The sequence below is a fragment of the Rattus rattus genome, chromosome 12 (genome assembly GCF_011064425.1).
Source record: "Rattus rattus isolate New Zealand chromosome 12, Rrattus_CSIRO_v1, whole genome shotgun sequence".
Lineage (NCBI taxonomy): Eukaryota > Metazoa > Chordata > Mammalia > Rodentia > Muridae > Rattus > Rattus rattus.
In genome coordinates this window covers 75,881,446-75,898,445 of record NC_046165.1, presented here as the reverse complement: position 1 = coordinate 75,898,445, position 17,000 = coordinate 75,881,446, and the positions used below count along the sequence as shown (strand labels likewise).

At 45.1% G+C, this 17,000-nt stretch overlaps 1 protein-coding gene across 1 annotated transcript in view; it reads right to left on the bottom strand.

Annotated features, from left to right (window-relative positions):
* Positions 1-1,323: 1,323 nt before the first annotated feature.
* The window catches only part of Gch1 (GTP cyclohydrolase 1), a 35,170-nt gene continuing 19,493 nt past the window's right edge, over positions 1,324-17,000 (bottom strand). Inside the window, exons 2-6 of the mRNA XM_032918040.1 lie at positions 16,708-16,817; positions 14,278-14,333; positions 5,977-6,008; positions 4,898-4,982; positions 1,324-3,334 (exon numbers count right to left, since the gene is read on the bottom strand). Coding sequence (XP_032773931.1) covers positions 3,208-3,334; positions 4,898-4,982; positions 5,977-6,008; positions 14,278-14,333; positions 16,708-16,817 — 410 coding nt within the window. The 3' untranslated portion in view covers positions 1,324-3,207. The remainder of the gene's footprint in view (positions 3,335-4,897; positions 4,983-5,976; positions 6,009-14,277; positions 14,334-16,707; positions 16,818-17,000) is intronic.

Here is a 17,000-nt window from a genome sequence, read left to right as displayed (position 1 = left end):
AGGGGATCACAATGTGATGGAAAGCCGGGATGGGGAAATCCAAACACTCCTACTACCCAAGCCAATTCTTGGAATCCCCAGGAATAGACCCCAGAAGAAGGCCTACGTATAGGATTCATTATTTCCACCTTTACCAAAACCTTGGCAGCCAGGCAATCCTGAACGGAAGCTAAAGAAACCCTGCGGTGGATGTCTTAAAACTTAAGCTTGCTTCAAAAAAGACAGAACCAGAGAAGAAAGACGAAAGGAGGAGGAGGGAGGAGGGGAAGGAGGAGGGGAAAAATAATACCTAAGAATTGATTTACAACAGTCAAGAAGGGGAGGTGTAGGCTATGCACAAGATGTCAGAAGTGGTGGGAGGTGTGTGAGGTCTACATGCTAGTCTCTCTGTGGCTGCTTTATTTTGCACAACAATTAAAAAAATAAGCCATTATGGCTTTGGGTAAAGTGGGGGTAGGGTAGATGGGAATTCACTGCCCCTTGAACTCCTCTCAAAAGTCTTCCTCTTCCGTGAGAGACCAGTAACTGTCATGTTAGTAAAAAACCTTACTTTGGTTTTGTCATTGTTTTGGTTTTGAGCCGGGATCTCCCTGTGAAGCCCTGGATGGCCTCAGACTCACAGATCCACCTGCCTCTGCCTCCAGAGTTCAGGGGTTAAAGGTGAATGCCACCTCTGGAAAGCCTTCAGCCTTGGGTGACAAAGGACTTGTGCGTTTTTCAGAGAAAAATCTCAGTACCAACATGTTGGGCTGAGCTAGCAGTTCTGTTTTGACTTCTGGAACTGTGGCTCGGGAGTTATGCCGGTGAGCATTACTCAGAACGGCAAGATCCAATATTGTAAGGAGCGGTGAATCACTCCAGTGCCTGGCACCTAGACATACAGGCAACCGGTGAGGGCCGGAGCCACTGTCCAAGGAAGAGCAACGCAGAAAGCTGCAAGCAGGAGGGCACAGGGAATCTGGCATAGAGCAGGTAAAAGACAGCAAAACCCACTTCCGGTTTTGCCCCGGGAGAACCCTCCTAAAGAGGAGAGCAAACTCTTCCTGCTTCTGCCCCTAGCCATTTCCTTCCCCATCAGCATCCATGCAAAGGCACTGTCTGCCCTAGGAGGCTGCAGCTACCCTGAGACCTCCCAGAACAAGCAAGAGGCTGGAGTTAGTAACACTCCTCTCACAGCAACCAAAGCCTCGGGCTACCTCGAATTATCATTGAGATCCGTACTCTTTACTGGATGAGCAAAGCCTTTCGTGATGGATACAGAACCAAAGTAATCAAACAAATCAATATGATGCACTGTGATTAAGAAAAGAAACATCCACAAAGTCAAAATTAAAATACTTTAATCATTTAAATAGAACCAACTTCAATAACACACAGACACATACAGTGAATCCAAACAGTGTAATTAAACAGTATATTTAAATACATCAAATTCTTAAAAACTCCCCAGATGGGCTCAGCGTCGTCGTGGATGTGAACGGGTAGCTTTGAAGTGTTACAGACCAGACTGAGACAGACGACCCTACACATACACACACACTGATGAGAACGCAGCCAGGCATTTGTCATTCTAGAGAATGACCCACCCCAAATGTCCACCCCAAAAAAGATGAAGGCATATCTAACAATTTCTTTGGTCCTCTAAATCAAGTCACACTGGTCTGATTTTGTTTCACTTTAAAACACCAAACGTGGGTTAAGTACTTGGCATTCTACTAGAAATGTCTAAATAGCAAATTGGGCTCGGGCTAACACTGCTATCAGGTTAGATTTCAAAGGAAATGCAAAATCAACCTGGCTCTACTTTGGAAACTCTAAATATAGAAAGTACTAGGAAAGGGTAGAGGCTAAAAAAATAATAAAATTAAGACCCGCTCTTGCTTCATCATAAGTTGGTGAGTCTAAGTGGCAGAAAGGACCACAGGAATACATTTCAAGTGCACTATGTCAGCCAGAGGGAGAGCTCTTCTTTGGAACAGCTATGACCCTGTTTGTGCAGGGGGAGCAAGAATGCTGTGATTTAACTTGGCCCTCGCTGCCCCGGTGGAGGACATTTAAAGTAAATGATAATAAGTCACACTTCCAGGATAGTTCTGGACACACTTGTACTGAAGACAAGACACACACCAACAAGAAGGGAACTAGGCTGAAGTCCCCAGTGTATCTTCTCAGACACCAACAGCTACAGCATGGTGTGGCCATAAGAGTGGGGCACAGCTCCCCGGCCTCCCTCACCATCCCACGCTCCTTGTAGTTCAAAGGAGCTGGGGGTCTGCAGAGCTGACCGAGAGGCAGTTCTAAAAGATCCCGGAAATAATTACAAAAATACTTCATACGAGTTTCTGAAATGCTTTGAAGTATCTTGGAATAGACAAAGTAAACGCCCAGGAACTTCTAACAGGAAATGTGCAGAGTGGGTACTTACAAACTTAAGAAGTAATAATGGCTGTCCGAAAAGATAGACAAAGTGCCATGCACTCCAAATGGTGCAACATTCTCACCAAGGCACAAGATTCAACCCTCTAAATCCATGTATGCCGACATGAGAAGAAACCTAAGGAAACTACTATAGGGAAGAATTCCCGCTATTCAAATTCTAAAATATAGAAAGTTAAAAAAAAAAAAAAGTGTCTTTTTAACTCACGGCAAAATTAAAGACAGATATCCCACCACCTTCCCTCAGAGATGAGTGTCATAGCTGGACAGTTAATAAATATATCAAGAAGAAAATGTCCCTGGTAGTTTCTCATATGCGATCAAAACAGAATAAAGTCTGTGGTCTCTGAATGAGAGGGCAAGGCTCTCTGTACACCTATTTCTAGCATTTCAACGTTCTGCTATACCCACTGGAGGCGGGAAACTGCCTAGTGGCCACAGCTCCTTGAATGTCCAATGCCCTCTGCTAATGAGTCCATTACGATCTCAACCAAACGCATGAGTTTCCCGGCATCCCGGGGGACTCTGAATGGTGGCAGTCGCTGTGTAAACCTAAACTCCTGGCAGTTCGCTTTGACGCCGCCACTAAGAAGCAGAAGCTCACCCCTAAGTTGATCACCTTTATTTGACATCTCTATAAATAATTATTAAATACAATTCATGGTGAGAAATAAAGTTGACAAGTATACCAACTGAAACTGGAATGTACAATCGAGACAGATAACGCTGGCCTCAGCGGGGGTCTGCAAACCGGTGCTCGCACACGGAAGTTCAGCTCCTGATGAGTGTGAGGAACTCCTCCCGAGTCTTTGGGTCTTCCCGGAACACGCCTAGCATGGTGCTAGTGACAGTCTTGCTGTTCATTTTCTGCACACCTCGCATGACCATACACATGTGTCTGCAAGAAAATGGAGCTGGTTTAGAAGCAGACAGGGGTGTTCTATTTCAGTTAAATAAAACTCGGGGCAAACATTAGTCTCAGTTCCCAAGAGTATCAAAACATTCCCTCTTAGGAAAACATTAAACTTTCTCTTGAATCATTCTATCTCATACTGCCTTTTTTTTTTTTTTTTTTTTTTTTTTTTTTTTTTTTTTGTTCTTTTTTTCAGAGCTGGGGACCGAACCCAGGGCCTTGCACTTCCTAGGCAAGCGCTCTACCACTGAGCTAAATCCCCAACCCCGCTGCCTTTATTCCTATTCCTGAATTAAGTCCTTGATACATTCAAACTGAAGGGGAAAGCAGAATCTTCTTCCTGGGTGAAGAAGTTTTTTTTCCTTTCAATTTTGAAGCAATCTTTATTAAATATTTAATGCTGACCAACAGATAGGCTTTAGTCAGGACCACTTCCTGGAATTTCCCAACTGAGTGGTTGCCTGATCAGAGAGGGCTTGATCTACCCTCAGGACCATGGTGGCTCTGTACTAATGAGGGTGTCCAGAGAGATGCTCAGACATTGATCTTGCCAGCAAATGCAGGTAAAAGTGCTCAGTGAGTCTAGGCAACATGAAGATAGCATACCAAGGCCAGAGCTTGGGGACCACCAGAGCATGGGAGGGGACCGCCTATACAACGTGTGTGATTCTCAGTCTAACTTCAACAGTGTCTGGAGACCATTACTTGAGGACCATCACTCCGAGTCAGTCACATGGAACGGCACAGCGCTTTTTTCAGAGGCTCTGAGCACTGAGCAGGTAGATGGGTTTGAAGTTATAGCTAAACGCAGTGAGAAATCCTGGGTGAGCAGAGATGGCAACATTGTTGCAAGGAAGCACCTGAACGTTTTTTACTCCTAGAGAAATGGCAACCAAGCAATAAGCCACACTTAACCCCATCTAAACCCTGCAGTCTACTCTATCAAGACACCGTGATTTACTAAAACCTCAGTAAACAAGGAAGTTGAAAACTAGAAAGCATTTGTTGCTGTTCATATAAATAGTGTCTTCAGTTGCCCTTTTTACCAATTCTTCCTTTTTTTCTATTTGACAAATATGCACTCACAAAAAAAGCTAAGGCAACAGGCGAGACGCAAAGACACTACTGACTGCACACAGACTTCTGCAACGATACCTAGGACTCAAAGAGCCCCAATGTTCTCACAAGAGGGAAAAAATAAAGAGCTAGGGGCCAGAGAGATGGCTCAGTGGTTAAGAGAACATCAACTGACCTGAATTTGGTTCCCAGGAGCCATTTTGGGCGGCTCTCCTTTTGACCTCCACAAACATCACCACACGTGCAGCCCAGGCACACATGCACGGGATCCAAACAAGATTAAAATCAGAAGGAAAACCTTTTCTATCCCTGGCTCCCTGGGAAATGCAGATGCAGGCCCATGGCTGGGGCCACCAGCAGCAGCAGCAGCAGCTGCCTTACTTGGTCCTAGAAGGTGCTGCTGAGGGGCACTAAACACAGAGGCTGGTATTGATACTCCTGGGACATTATCAAAGGCGGGTTCAGACTTACGTTGCTTCAATCACTACCCCGACGCCAGCAGGCTGCAAGGCTTCTGTGATGGCCACGGCAATCTGTTTGGTAAGGCGTTCTTGAACTGAGGATGTGACAAGGAGACAGTTTTAAAGGCCAGGCACCAACGGATGGAAGATTTTTTTGTTTGTTTGTTTGTTTTTGTTTTGTTTTGTTTTGTTTTGTTTTTGCCTCTAGAACATTTGTGATCTTACAAAGCAGACTTCTGTGGGATTTAACGTCCAAGACACGCCAGCTTTCTCTGAGATTACTCTATCTGCTAAGGCTTGAAAAAGTCCCTGGTCAGTTTCCTCACAGGCACCACAGGCCCTGAGGAAACCCCGGCCCTCGGGCACCTCTGCAGGGAAGGTATGAGAACAGCAAGCATCTCTCGGTCAAGCATCAAGAACAGATACTGGCTCACAAGCATCTCCATAGATACAGAGTGGAGTGAAGGATTAATTACCTTACAGCAGTGTTGTTAGCATGGGAGCTAACTGCTGGACTGTTAAAAACCAATGCTGGGACCTAAATAATTCAGTTTTCTTCTTCTTTTTTTTTTTCCCCTGAGACAGAGCTTCTCTATATAGCCCTGGCTGTCCTGAAATTCTCTTTAGACCAGGCTAACCTCAAACTCAGTGATCCACCTGCCTCTGCCTCCTGAGCGCTGAGAGGCTAAAGGTGTGTGTGTCTGTTTCTTATGCTGACGAAAACAACTTGTCTTTCAATATGGCCTCAGAATCACGCCAGAGCAGGTGAATTAGTTCACACAGTGGAACTTGAAAGAACCACGGTTAGGAGCGGAAGGTTGTTTAAGGTGTGTTACGCACACGGGAAACTGGAAGGGCCATGAGGCCCATTACATAAGGGCCCACATTTGTGTAAATGCAAAGGATCTGATTTGGAAATGTTAATTCAAGCATAGACACGGGAGGAGTCTGAAAGCATGGCGGGGCTTCCTACACAAGTCTCTGGGACCTCCCTCAGAAACCCAACTTCTATAGGTTTGTCACATTTGTAATAGAATAAAACTACTCGTTCTATGGGAAATGTTTCCTGTAAATAAAGTCTGTGCTTACCTTGTAGTCTTCTGCTGTAGATTTCCACAATCCTAGAAAGGAAGAAATGTTTTGGTGAGTCACGTGTGTAAAGTGAATTCAGCAAAGTTTCCTTGTGAGACAAGGACTCTGTGGCAGCGACGGTGGATGTGGGCAGGGGAGATGGCTTGTGGGAAGCACCAAAGGATACATTCAAGCAGAGAGCGCCGGTCACACCTCAGCTCTGCTCCTATGTCCCTGAAGAGACAGGGAGAACTAATAGCCCCCAGTGTAGAGTTCACTTAGGAAACACATAACTACAGGGGAGTAACAAATCTTGACGCCCCCCAGTCGTCAATTTCAGGCTGAGTCTCGGGCGCTCTAATTAATCATACTGTTTTAAAGTTCAAGTTAAAAATAAAAGGGCTATCTGTTAATTAATAGTAGGTCAACTACTGAACCAGCTAAATCTATTAGAGTAATCAGATTGGACAAGATTAGATTTCTCTCAGGCCTTTCTTCAGAAAGGTTTATATAAGCGTTTCACAGGATTAATGCTCTCCCACAAGGGAGGCCCCTGGCTTTACAGTGAAGCCTGCCAGGTGGTAGCATGGACGGCCCACGTGAGGGTGGCCCTCAGCCAGTGACAGACATTTCTTTACAACATTATTGTCTGCACACTTCTTCTGAGACAGTTTAGGACACACACACACACACACACACACACACACACACACACACACACCTATACACATCTCTGGCAAAATGCTCCTTTTTAGCTAAACTGGATATATCAGCGGCAAGAACACCATGACATTTACCGCCCAATCCGGAGATCCCTTGGGGCAGGAACGAGTCTATTTCTTGGGCTCAGTAGTTATAAAATGTAAGATATGATATGATATGATATTGTTTTAGTTGAGCAAAAGAACGTTTTTTAAGACCAGAGTTAGGAGCTACTGGGCTAAATTTCAAAAATTTTAGTTTGTCAAATACTCAGGAGATGTCATTGATTTATAGTTTAAAACCTTAGCATTATTTTAAGAAAAGTTAAGGATGGAATATTAGACAAATATTCCTGGGCGTCCATGTTTCACTCCACACCTTAGCAGGAAATGCAGGTAATACTGGGTGGGCAATGTTCCACACCTTGACAGGAATGCCTGATCTATTTTATCATCTGATGTGTTTGCTTCTTGTAGTGAGCAGTTTTCATATCATGAGCACCGTATCATGGAAATCAGGGGTGGAATGAGGCCTTGGTTACATTCCCAACAGGAAGCATGGAGTGGATCATTCATGCAGATGGTCCTTTAGCAACTATGTGGTTATGTTCCAAGCACATGTTCCTGTGCTCAGAGAGCTCATCTATCCATCATCTATCACCTATCTATCTATCTATCTATCTATCTATCTATCTATCTATAATCTATCTACCTAAAATCTATATATCTATATGTGTACTGTTTGAGTTTTGTCAACTTGACATAATCCTGGATATATCTGGGGAGAGGACATTGTAACTGAAAGTCCCCATAGGATTGGCAAGTCCATAGGGCATTTTCTTGACAAATGTTACATTTGAGGTGGGAGGGTCCAGTTCTCTGGAGGTGGTGTCATCTCTGGACAAGTGATCCCGACTGATTAAAACACACTGAGCAAGTCACGGGCATCAAGGCACTCCTCCACAGCTCGGCTTAAGTTCCTGCTTCTAGGTGCCCGCCTTGAGTCCCTGCCCTGACTTCCTTAGGTGACAGAGTGTGACCGAGAAGTCCTAAGATGAAATAAACCCTTTCCTCCCCAACTTGCTTTTGGTCATGGTGTGTCCTTGCAGACAAAAAACTGGCATCAGAGAGTGGACTGTCACTGTGACAGACATGGCTGTGTTATAAGAGGATTCTGAAGAATTTAGGAACTTTGAGCTGGAAAGGCCATTGTGCTCAAGGAGCCGTGGTGGGAACTGCAAAGTCAACTCTGAGAACAGTGCAGACAGCAGAAGCCAGGTTTGTAAGCGAGTCTCTACCGGTGCCCTCATGTGATATTTTGAATTAAGAATCGACTGTGTCTGGTAAACTGGAGTTGAAGCTGTGATTAACAAGAGACCAACACCACTGAGAGACCAGTATCATGGAGGGGAAGTGTTCTGAGAATATTTCCTCAGGGTCAGCAGTTTTGCTCTGATTTGACTGTAACTGTACCCTGCTTGTGCCTGGTGGTGCCCTCTTGGAGTGGAGGATTCACTTGTTTTTAATGTCCTTTCTAAAAACAGCAACAGGAGCCCACCGTTGAGAGACTTTGATTCAAAGAGAAGTTGGATTTCTAAAGAAAACTTGGATGAAATGTTTAGAGACCCGTGGACTGAGCCATCTTCCCGACCCCACCCACCGCACTGACCATGTCAGGCCTTTTGAAAGCTGCACAGGCGGTATCCCGCTGCCCAGAGCTTTGTGAACGTGTCCCTGTGTGCGCTTCTTCCTGATCTTGCTAATGAAGGATCATGTCCGCCCCCACCACAGGGCCAGGGTGGTCATCACCACCTTACTCAGTGCGCCTCCATGGTAAGTAGTTGCTGACTGAGTGTAAAGCACTCATATAGGAATGAGCCTACTGGGTCTGAAGACAGCATTGCAACTCACGTGTTAGAGCAGACTTTGTACATTCCGGACTTTGTGCAACTGTTACTTGTAAACGAGCTCAGTCTGTAACGTGCCCAGTCTTACCAGGCTATGTCAGGAGTAGGTGATGTCACCACCTTACCCAAGCAACCTCACAGGTTCTTCTAGAAATGTTTCTTAGTTTGTGAGACAGAGTCTGTAGGTAGCCCTGGCTCCCCTAGAGTTCACCACGTAGACCAAGGTGGCCTTGAACTCAGGGATCCTCCTGCCTGAGTGCTGGGATTCAAGGTGTGCACCACCCTGCCTGGCTCTTCTATGAATGTATTGATACATACATCAAAAATGATTGTAATTGTTTCGGTTGGTCAACAAGGAATATTTACAAAACTGACAGGCTCTGAGCACTCCTATGGCAACACGAACCAAGTTCCCTTTTACTTATGTTCACATGCAGTTTTCCCGACCTTCAATGTACCGCACCCTTACCTCAGCTATGAAAACTGACTCATAAATTTGCTGGACATGGTGACTGACCCCTGCAAAGTCAGCACCCAGGACATTGATGTAAGAAGACTGGCGTGAATTCTAGGCTAGCCTGAAGTGCAGAGGAAGGCCCTGTCTCAAAAAGAACCAAGAATTTTGGGACTTTTAAGGTTATCTTTTTTGATACATGTGTTCTCATTTAAATATCAGCATGGATTCCCTGAGTCAATTAAACCTCCAGCAGTCTGATTCGGTATCTTCAATGGTTGGGCTTGTAACTTCTGTTCTCTATCAGTGTTCTCAATTACTCCAGAGAACCTGAATGTTGTCTTAAAAGCTACCGATAGGGGTTGGGGATTTAGCTCAGTGGTAGAGCGCTTGCCTAGCAAGCGCAAGGCCCTGGGTTCGGTCCCCAGCTCCGAAAAAAAAGAAAAGAAAAGGAAAGGAAAGGAAAGGAAAGAAAAGAAAAGAAAAGGCTACCGACAGTCAGGAAAGGGACAGCATAATGAAATGTGTACTTGAGGAAGAACGCCCCAGCAACAGATCCAAGCACCCTTAGAAGGTGTAGGGCAGAGTCGGGACCTTAACAAGTAAACCAGGAGGAAGATGGAGGCTCCGCAGTGGCTGGCAGCCAGGACGGGAAGGGGACAGCACTCGTCAGCCAGAAGAGGAGCTGGAGGAGGCAAGGAGCACCCAGGAGCAATGGAGGCTTCTTCCTTACTCCTGATCCCAAATATATCAAGATGTACCAGAGACTTCAACATAAAAATAAGGCCTGAAGTCAGTGCAAATACAAGCAGGTGTGCCGCTTGGGACCAGAGAGTTTGTGAAGTTTCCTTGGGGAAACAGAACACTGAACAGCCAGGCACAGCGGTGCACGCACCTCCTCTCAGCACTCAGGCTGAGGCAGGAGGATTCCCAGTGCAAGGCCAGCCTCGGCTACAGTTTGAGGCCACCCTGAGTTCTGTAGCAAGATCCTGCCTCAAAACAAAAATCAAGAGACAAATGCAAAGCATGGACGTGTGTGAGCAGCGAAGGAGCCATGGAAGTCGGTGATAAAAAGGCAGACAGTAGGATCTTCAGCCATTAAGGAAATCTAGATCAAAGCTACAACAGGTTCAAAGCTTCGGGTCAACACAGCCACCACTTTGGTGGAGAACAAGAAGGCTCAGCTGGTGGTGATTGCCCATGGTGGAGATAGTCCCCAGTGAGCTGGTAGCTTTCCTTCTGCCCTATGTTGCAAGATGGGGGGTCCCTTACTGCACTATCAAGGGAACGGCCAGGCTGGGGCACCTGGTTAACTCGGAAGACAAGGGTGCTCTGTGAGTTCAAGGCTAGCCTGGTATATATTGAGTTCTAGGCCAGCAAAGGGACACAGTGAGAACCCATCTCAAAAAAAAAAAAAAAGCAGCCCAACTTTCTTTCTTTTCAGGGCTACATTGTATTTCTTTGAGTGGTCATTTAATTGCCTAGCTTTTCAACACAAGAAACAAATTTATTAAGGAGCCAGAAGAAAGGTGGCTCAGTGGTTAAGAACACCAGTTGCTCTTATAGAGGACCCAGGTTCGGTTCCCAAAACCCACATGGTGGCTCAAAACATCTATAGCTCCAGGTCCAGAGGATCTGATGCCTTCTTCTGGCATTCATGGGCACCAGGCATGCATGAAAGGTGTAATATTGGGCATAGCGCCACATGTCTTTTAATCGTTTTGTAATCAAAGCCAACTTCAGTGTCTCCTCACCATCTGTGGGTTAAAACCCCCCTATTTCTGGTAATCAATCTCGCCACACACACACACTAGAATGGGCCTTGATCGCACTTCCTGGTTTGCCTTTCTTTCAGCGTTAGCCACACCTTAGACGTTCTCCCTGCTTAGCAAGCTGAGCATCCCTCCACGTCTGCCTGGGCATAGCACTATAATCACAGTTACCCTGAACTTAGACTCTCGAGGCAAACCTAAAGGCAGGGCTTTGGGGGTATGAGTGCAGACATCTCTGTGGCTACCTCATCCCATTCCCCCTCCAAGAGGAAGTTCCTGCTTCCTTCTCTCTGGCCATGGCAGCAGATGACCTGGAGAACCCTTCCAAGCCGAGTAACTCAATACCCGGGAGCTACAATTCCAAACTCAGGATTTAGTGAGAGTCATTCAGTTGTTCTAAGTCAAGAAAACATGCAGCTTTGTGGTGTGAGTTTACTCTAGACTTCCACTAGAACCAAATCAAATCACCTCTGGTGCCTTCCTGTGACTTGAGGCTTTCCTGCTTGATATTTGACTTCGCTGGAATGGAAAGGTCATGCATTTAAAGGTGAGCAGACAACAAGCTGCTCACACAGGATTAAAATGAGCAGTGAGGTTTCGCTAAGACATGGCTTTCCTTATTACCCCTTGATCTCTAAGCATTCTTATTTCTTAAAAGGAAATGCAATGCCTTGGTTTGGTGTTCCATTTTCTTCTTAAATTTTGATCCTATTAACACAATGGCAAAGCCTCCTGTAACAATCGGTTTCTTTGTAATGCTTCACGGAAGATTTAACTATTTGCGGCCATTTCACCAGGAAGGGACAGAACCTAAATTGTCCTCCTGTGCCTCTGAGTCATCATTTATTCCATGGCCTCACTGGGTCACTCTAGATACCATCTCTCAGGCAGAGGCTGGGCTTCAAGGTCTTCAGATGCCTGGGGGCTTGGCTCAGTGGTAGGGCCACTCACTTGCCTAGACTGACTGAGGCCCTGGGCTTGAGCCTCAGTACCAAATAGAGGAAAGTAAATAGGCCATCCCTAAGGTCACAATGCTCTGTGACACTTCTTTTTAGTATGGAAGCCATCGCTAACTCAGTCTTCCTTGAATACACCGTCTATCGCAGTCTCGACAGTGCCAGAGCTCCCATGATAAAGGCAGAATTAACATTCTTGATGGAAAAGAGAATACCAGAAAATGGCACCTATGACCATGTTTTGCAATAAGCACACTGCTGATACTGTCATTCACAGCTGAAATTAATCTGTTTTCACTATTATTTGTAAGTAACAGGGGAAGACTTTCATTCTGTTGCTATGTTAGACACGGTGACCATGACGACTCCTAAGGGAAGGGTTTATCTGGACTTATGGGTCCATCACCATCACAGTGAGGAGACAAGGCAGCGGGGAGACACAGACGCTGGAACAGCAAGCTGAGAGCTCAACCTTTGAACCACAAACAGGGAGAGCAAACTAGGAATGGCATAAGGCTTTGAGACATCAAAGCCCACCCCCATAAACACACCTCCTCCAGCAAGGCCACGCCTCCTCCAGGAAGGCCACGCCTCCTAACTCCCCAAACAGTACCACCAACTGGGGACCAAGTGTTCAAACCCTATGGGAAACATTCTCATTCAAACCACCACAGATTCCAAGTAAGAAATGAAAAAGATGAGGGCAACCACATCAGGACTACGGCAAACCCCATACAGCACACCAAAGCCGCCGCAGAAGAGTAGTCACAGAGATTGGTTTGTTCCAATGTGCCTGCTCAGGCAAGCGATACAAACTTAGCTTTAAATGCAATGACTGCACATTCATCACCTACCCCTTCATTTGGTTCTTAATACGCATGCATACATGCACATATGCACACACATGCATTTATACATGAACAAATACACACACATGTGGATCAGGCTGGCCTTGAACTCACAGAGACCTGCCTGCCTCTTTTTCCTGAGTGATGGGATTAAAGGTTTGACACCATCATGCTCAGCTTGAAAGTGATTTTTTTTAAGTTCATGAACATGCAGGACAAAAGAGCAGAAAATGGAATAAGACAAGTAAAGGAAGGTAAACCCTTGTAACTACAGAGGCAAGTGACCTAGACATGGGTGCCGGACTGAGAAATACACAAGGCACAGGTGCAAAGAAAAGGAAGAAGCCAGAGCCCCACACACAGGCTGACCAAAAGTTTAAAACCACATCTCACGTACTAATAGGGCCTCCCAATGGCTTGGCTACCATTACTGTGTGGCCTCCGAGACTCCTGGTGACCATAGCAGAACACTTAGAAACAGAAAACAATGGAAAGGCCCGACCAGTGTAAGTACATAAAAGCTCCAGGAGAAAGCTACAGTGTGAAGATGTAGACAGACTCAGAACACACAAGAGTGCTCCAGAGAATCCTTTATCTGATCTTCAGACCACACAGTGAATGAGACAACCCCACAGGAGCCGTGTGAGAACAGAAGTCCCACGTAGTCATTCATCCCTAAGTCTGCTCGCTGCAGCTCAGCTCTGTGAATATCACGGAGAGAAGACATGTAAACACAAGGGGGATGGGGAACCCTCAGTTACGCTCAGAGCTTTCTGAAACACGAACTGATTGACAGACAGAAATGCTATCGTGTGTTGTATGAGTAACTTTCCAATAGAGAATTGATTTGCAGTGGAGAGAAACCTTATTGCACGGCAACGTATGAAGCCCTTCACTTTCTGTGCCCTTGTAGACATGAATGAACTCACACTAGAGAGAAAACTTATCTGTGTCAGTAATGTTGGGAAGCAATGACCAGTCCAGCTCTATTTGAAAACGGGAAGGATTCACACTGGAAAGAAGCCCCAGCCAAGGGTATATGGGGGCTGCATAGCAAGCCCTTTCTAGCACCCATGAGAATATACAACAGAGTTACATGACTTACATCGGCACTAAATACTTCCTGCAATGCACTGGATACTATTCTCCACATATGCAAATACTCTACCCCCTGTCCCCCAAAATATATAGAGAGTGCAGTTAGACTCATGCACGTTTCCCCTCCCATCCCTCACTGTTAACTAACCTCCTCTTAAGATCCAGGGCTGGACTAGGGGTAACCTTGGGTCTTTTCCAGTTTGAGGAAAACTCTCTATAGAGAAATTTCTGAGCTCATACTTGGGACTTGGAGAAAGAAGAACAGGCAGTGTGGGAAGAAGGCAGAGACACAGTATACAGTGTTAGGGTTAACAGACCTAAGTTACCTTATAACTTCTAAGTTAGATCCATACAGGTAGAAATAAGAAAACTTTTATTATAGTTTATTTTTTTGTGCATTGGTGTTTTGTCTGCATGCACCTGTGTGAGAGCGTCAGATTCTGGAGTTAGAGACAGTTGTGAGCTGCCATGTGGGTGCTAGGAATTGAACCCGGTGCTTTTAACCACTAAGCTATCTCTCCAGCTTCGAAGAAATCTTGAGAGTCTTGGCAAATAGGAACAATTCTAGAAACCCCAGACTTACCTGGCAAGTTTGCTGAGACCAAGGACTTGCTTGTTAGGAAGATAACCAATATGGACCTTCAGGGAAGAGAGAGATTATCAGCTAAGTAAAAACACGTTAAGTACTTTGTAACAACACAAACAGATACAGGAAGACCATAGCAGACATACAGGTAAGTTTATCACAGTGACAATGTATCATTAAAACCCGTGAAGCAATCCCATACATTCTCTCAAATCATATGAAGAAACTCTTTAAAAACAGACTTGACTTGTTACTGAAAGACAAATTAAAAATAAACTTGTAAAAAAAAATAAACTTGTAATGTTCCTTGGTTCAAATCTGAAAGCCTGTCAAGAAAAACTATACTCAATAAGGAAAACAAAAAAAAGGTCACATAAGATTGCAGTAGTCAGGGAGACTCCTTTCAATGGCAAGAGCTGTTATTCCATGTTATTCCATGGAGGGCCCAGGAGTGCTGGAGGGCTGACTGACTCAGTTTCTACCCATGCCCAGATACAGGGCCCTGAACTAGCCCACCCCAACATCCACCCCATCCATGAACTCCTGAAGTGTGTGAAGGGGTAGCTCCCTTAGTTCCAAAGTTGCAGGATCTCGGTGGCACAAAGCCACAGGGGAATTCAGGGGAGTCCCTGTGAGAATTCAGTAGGGCTGCTGTGGCACAAGCCAGAAGTCTTGATCCAGACCTCATTGCAATGAACATTGCAAGGAAAGCTGTTTGAGCAAAAGGGGGTACCGTGTGACACACCGTGACACACCGTGACACACTGTGACACAGTACAGCTTCCATGGCAGGATTCTGTTTGGTTTCTTTTGTTTGTTTGTTTGGGTGTTTGTTTTGTTTTCTTTGGGGGGCGAGAGATTGCAAGGACAGAGGGTGGACATGAAGGAACAATGAGATGAGTGGGACTGGGGTGAATGATGTGAAATCCAAAGAATCAATTAATTGTTTTTAATTATGCAGAGATTAGATAGATACTGGATGGGTAGACAGCACTAAATACTAAAGAGGGAAGTACCAAGTGCTATTGGAAATACAGTATTAATAACCCCTGCATGTACGTTTGCAGAGCCAAAGGTCATTCAGAAATGAATATGGTATATCTATGATCCTGTAACCCCACTCCTAGACACATCCAACAAAAAAGGGTGCATATGTACGCCAAGAGACAGTTGGTGGCCATATTGTCTTTGGGGGATAGCATTGTTTGTTGGTTGGTTGGGGTTTTTGTTGTTGTTTTTGTTTTGTTTTGATTGGTTGGCTTTTCAAGACAGTTTCTCTTTATAAGAACCTTGGCTGGCCTGGAACTTTATATATAAGCCAGGTGGATCCCTGCCCCTGCCCCTGCCCCTGCCCCTGCCCCTGCCCCTGCCCCTGCCCCTGCCCCTGCCCCTGCCCCTGCCCCTGCCCCCTGCCCCCTGCCCCTGCCCCTGCCCCTGCCCCTGCCCCTGCCCCTGCCCCTGCGGTTAAAAGTTAAAAGTGTGTCACCCTGCCCGTCTCAGGCCATACTGTGTGCCATTTCCATGGTTTACAACCATAAGAAAATAAATAAAATATTTTAACAAAAAGCAAAGCAAACATTAAATATTCATATTATTCCCCACAAGTTTCCTGTTGGAAAACTAATAAGAGAGTCAAAATAGAATTAAACTATTATGAGGGTAGGCATAACAGGACATCTCTATTGTAAACATTCATGTCCTCAAAGGTGCATTTGATGACATTTAATGCATTAATGATTTATCTAGCTTGGATTTGATTCTCTTTCCCTAATATAAAAAGGGATGGAATCCAATTAAACCCACTAATCCCATAACCTCTGGCTCCAGAAACTCTGCATTCATCCCTGCAGGTCACGATGTCATGTTCTGTGTCCGTGCATCTTGGAGTAAACGGTTCATTCAAAATACAGGCCAAAGCCTTTCAGAGCAGCAGGACTCACCCTTAAAGGATGCAGGTTTAACCTCATTACCCCAAGCTACAAACAGAGTGCTAAAGATGAAAGGTCTGTATGGGCCATCTTAGGGGGTTGTCTGTTTTAAAGACAAAGCCTATGTGTGTAGGCTGGCCCCAAACTCTCCATCCTCCTGCCTCCACCTCATAATTGCTAATGTTATATAGGCATATGCCACCACCTTCTTTTTACCTTCTCTTTGTAGCACTGGTTATCCTGGACCTCTCAACTCTCTCTGAAGGCCAAGCTGGCCTTGAACTTAGAGATCCACCTGCCTTGGCCTCCTAGGATTCCAGGCATGTGCTGCTACTGCCCAGCTTAAATTTCCAATTATTAGGTTAGCCAAAACTGAAGAGTCAAAAATGACCTATGTAGACTGTAAATACTGAGAAAATTAAGAATCAGTCGAGAGTTTGAAATGCAATTATCCGAATTTAAGAATTTCATTATACTTTCTTAACAAGGAGAAGCTTACCCTTCCCACAAATGGAACAAGGTGATGTTCACACATGGAAAACATGTCAATGTCCTTCACAATCACCATCTCGTCATGGTCCTCATCAAATATAGCATCGTTCAGGACATCTGGAGCCAGGGAAATACAAAACTGGTTAAATACAAAAGGACAGTAAGGATTTTTATACCCTTACTAAAAACATTAAGAAAATAAAAGCTTTGTCTTTTCCTCAATCGATAAGACATCCCCAGGACAATGTTTCAAGAGAAATGCAGAATTCCGAATGCATTTGCATCGTGAGCTGGAAGGGG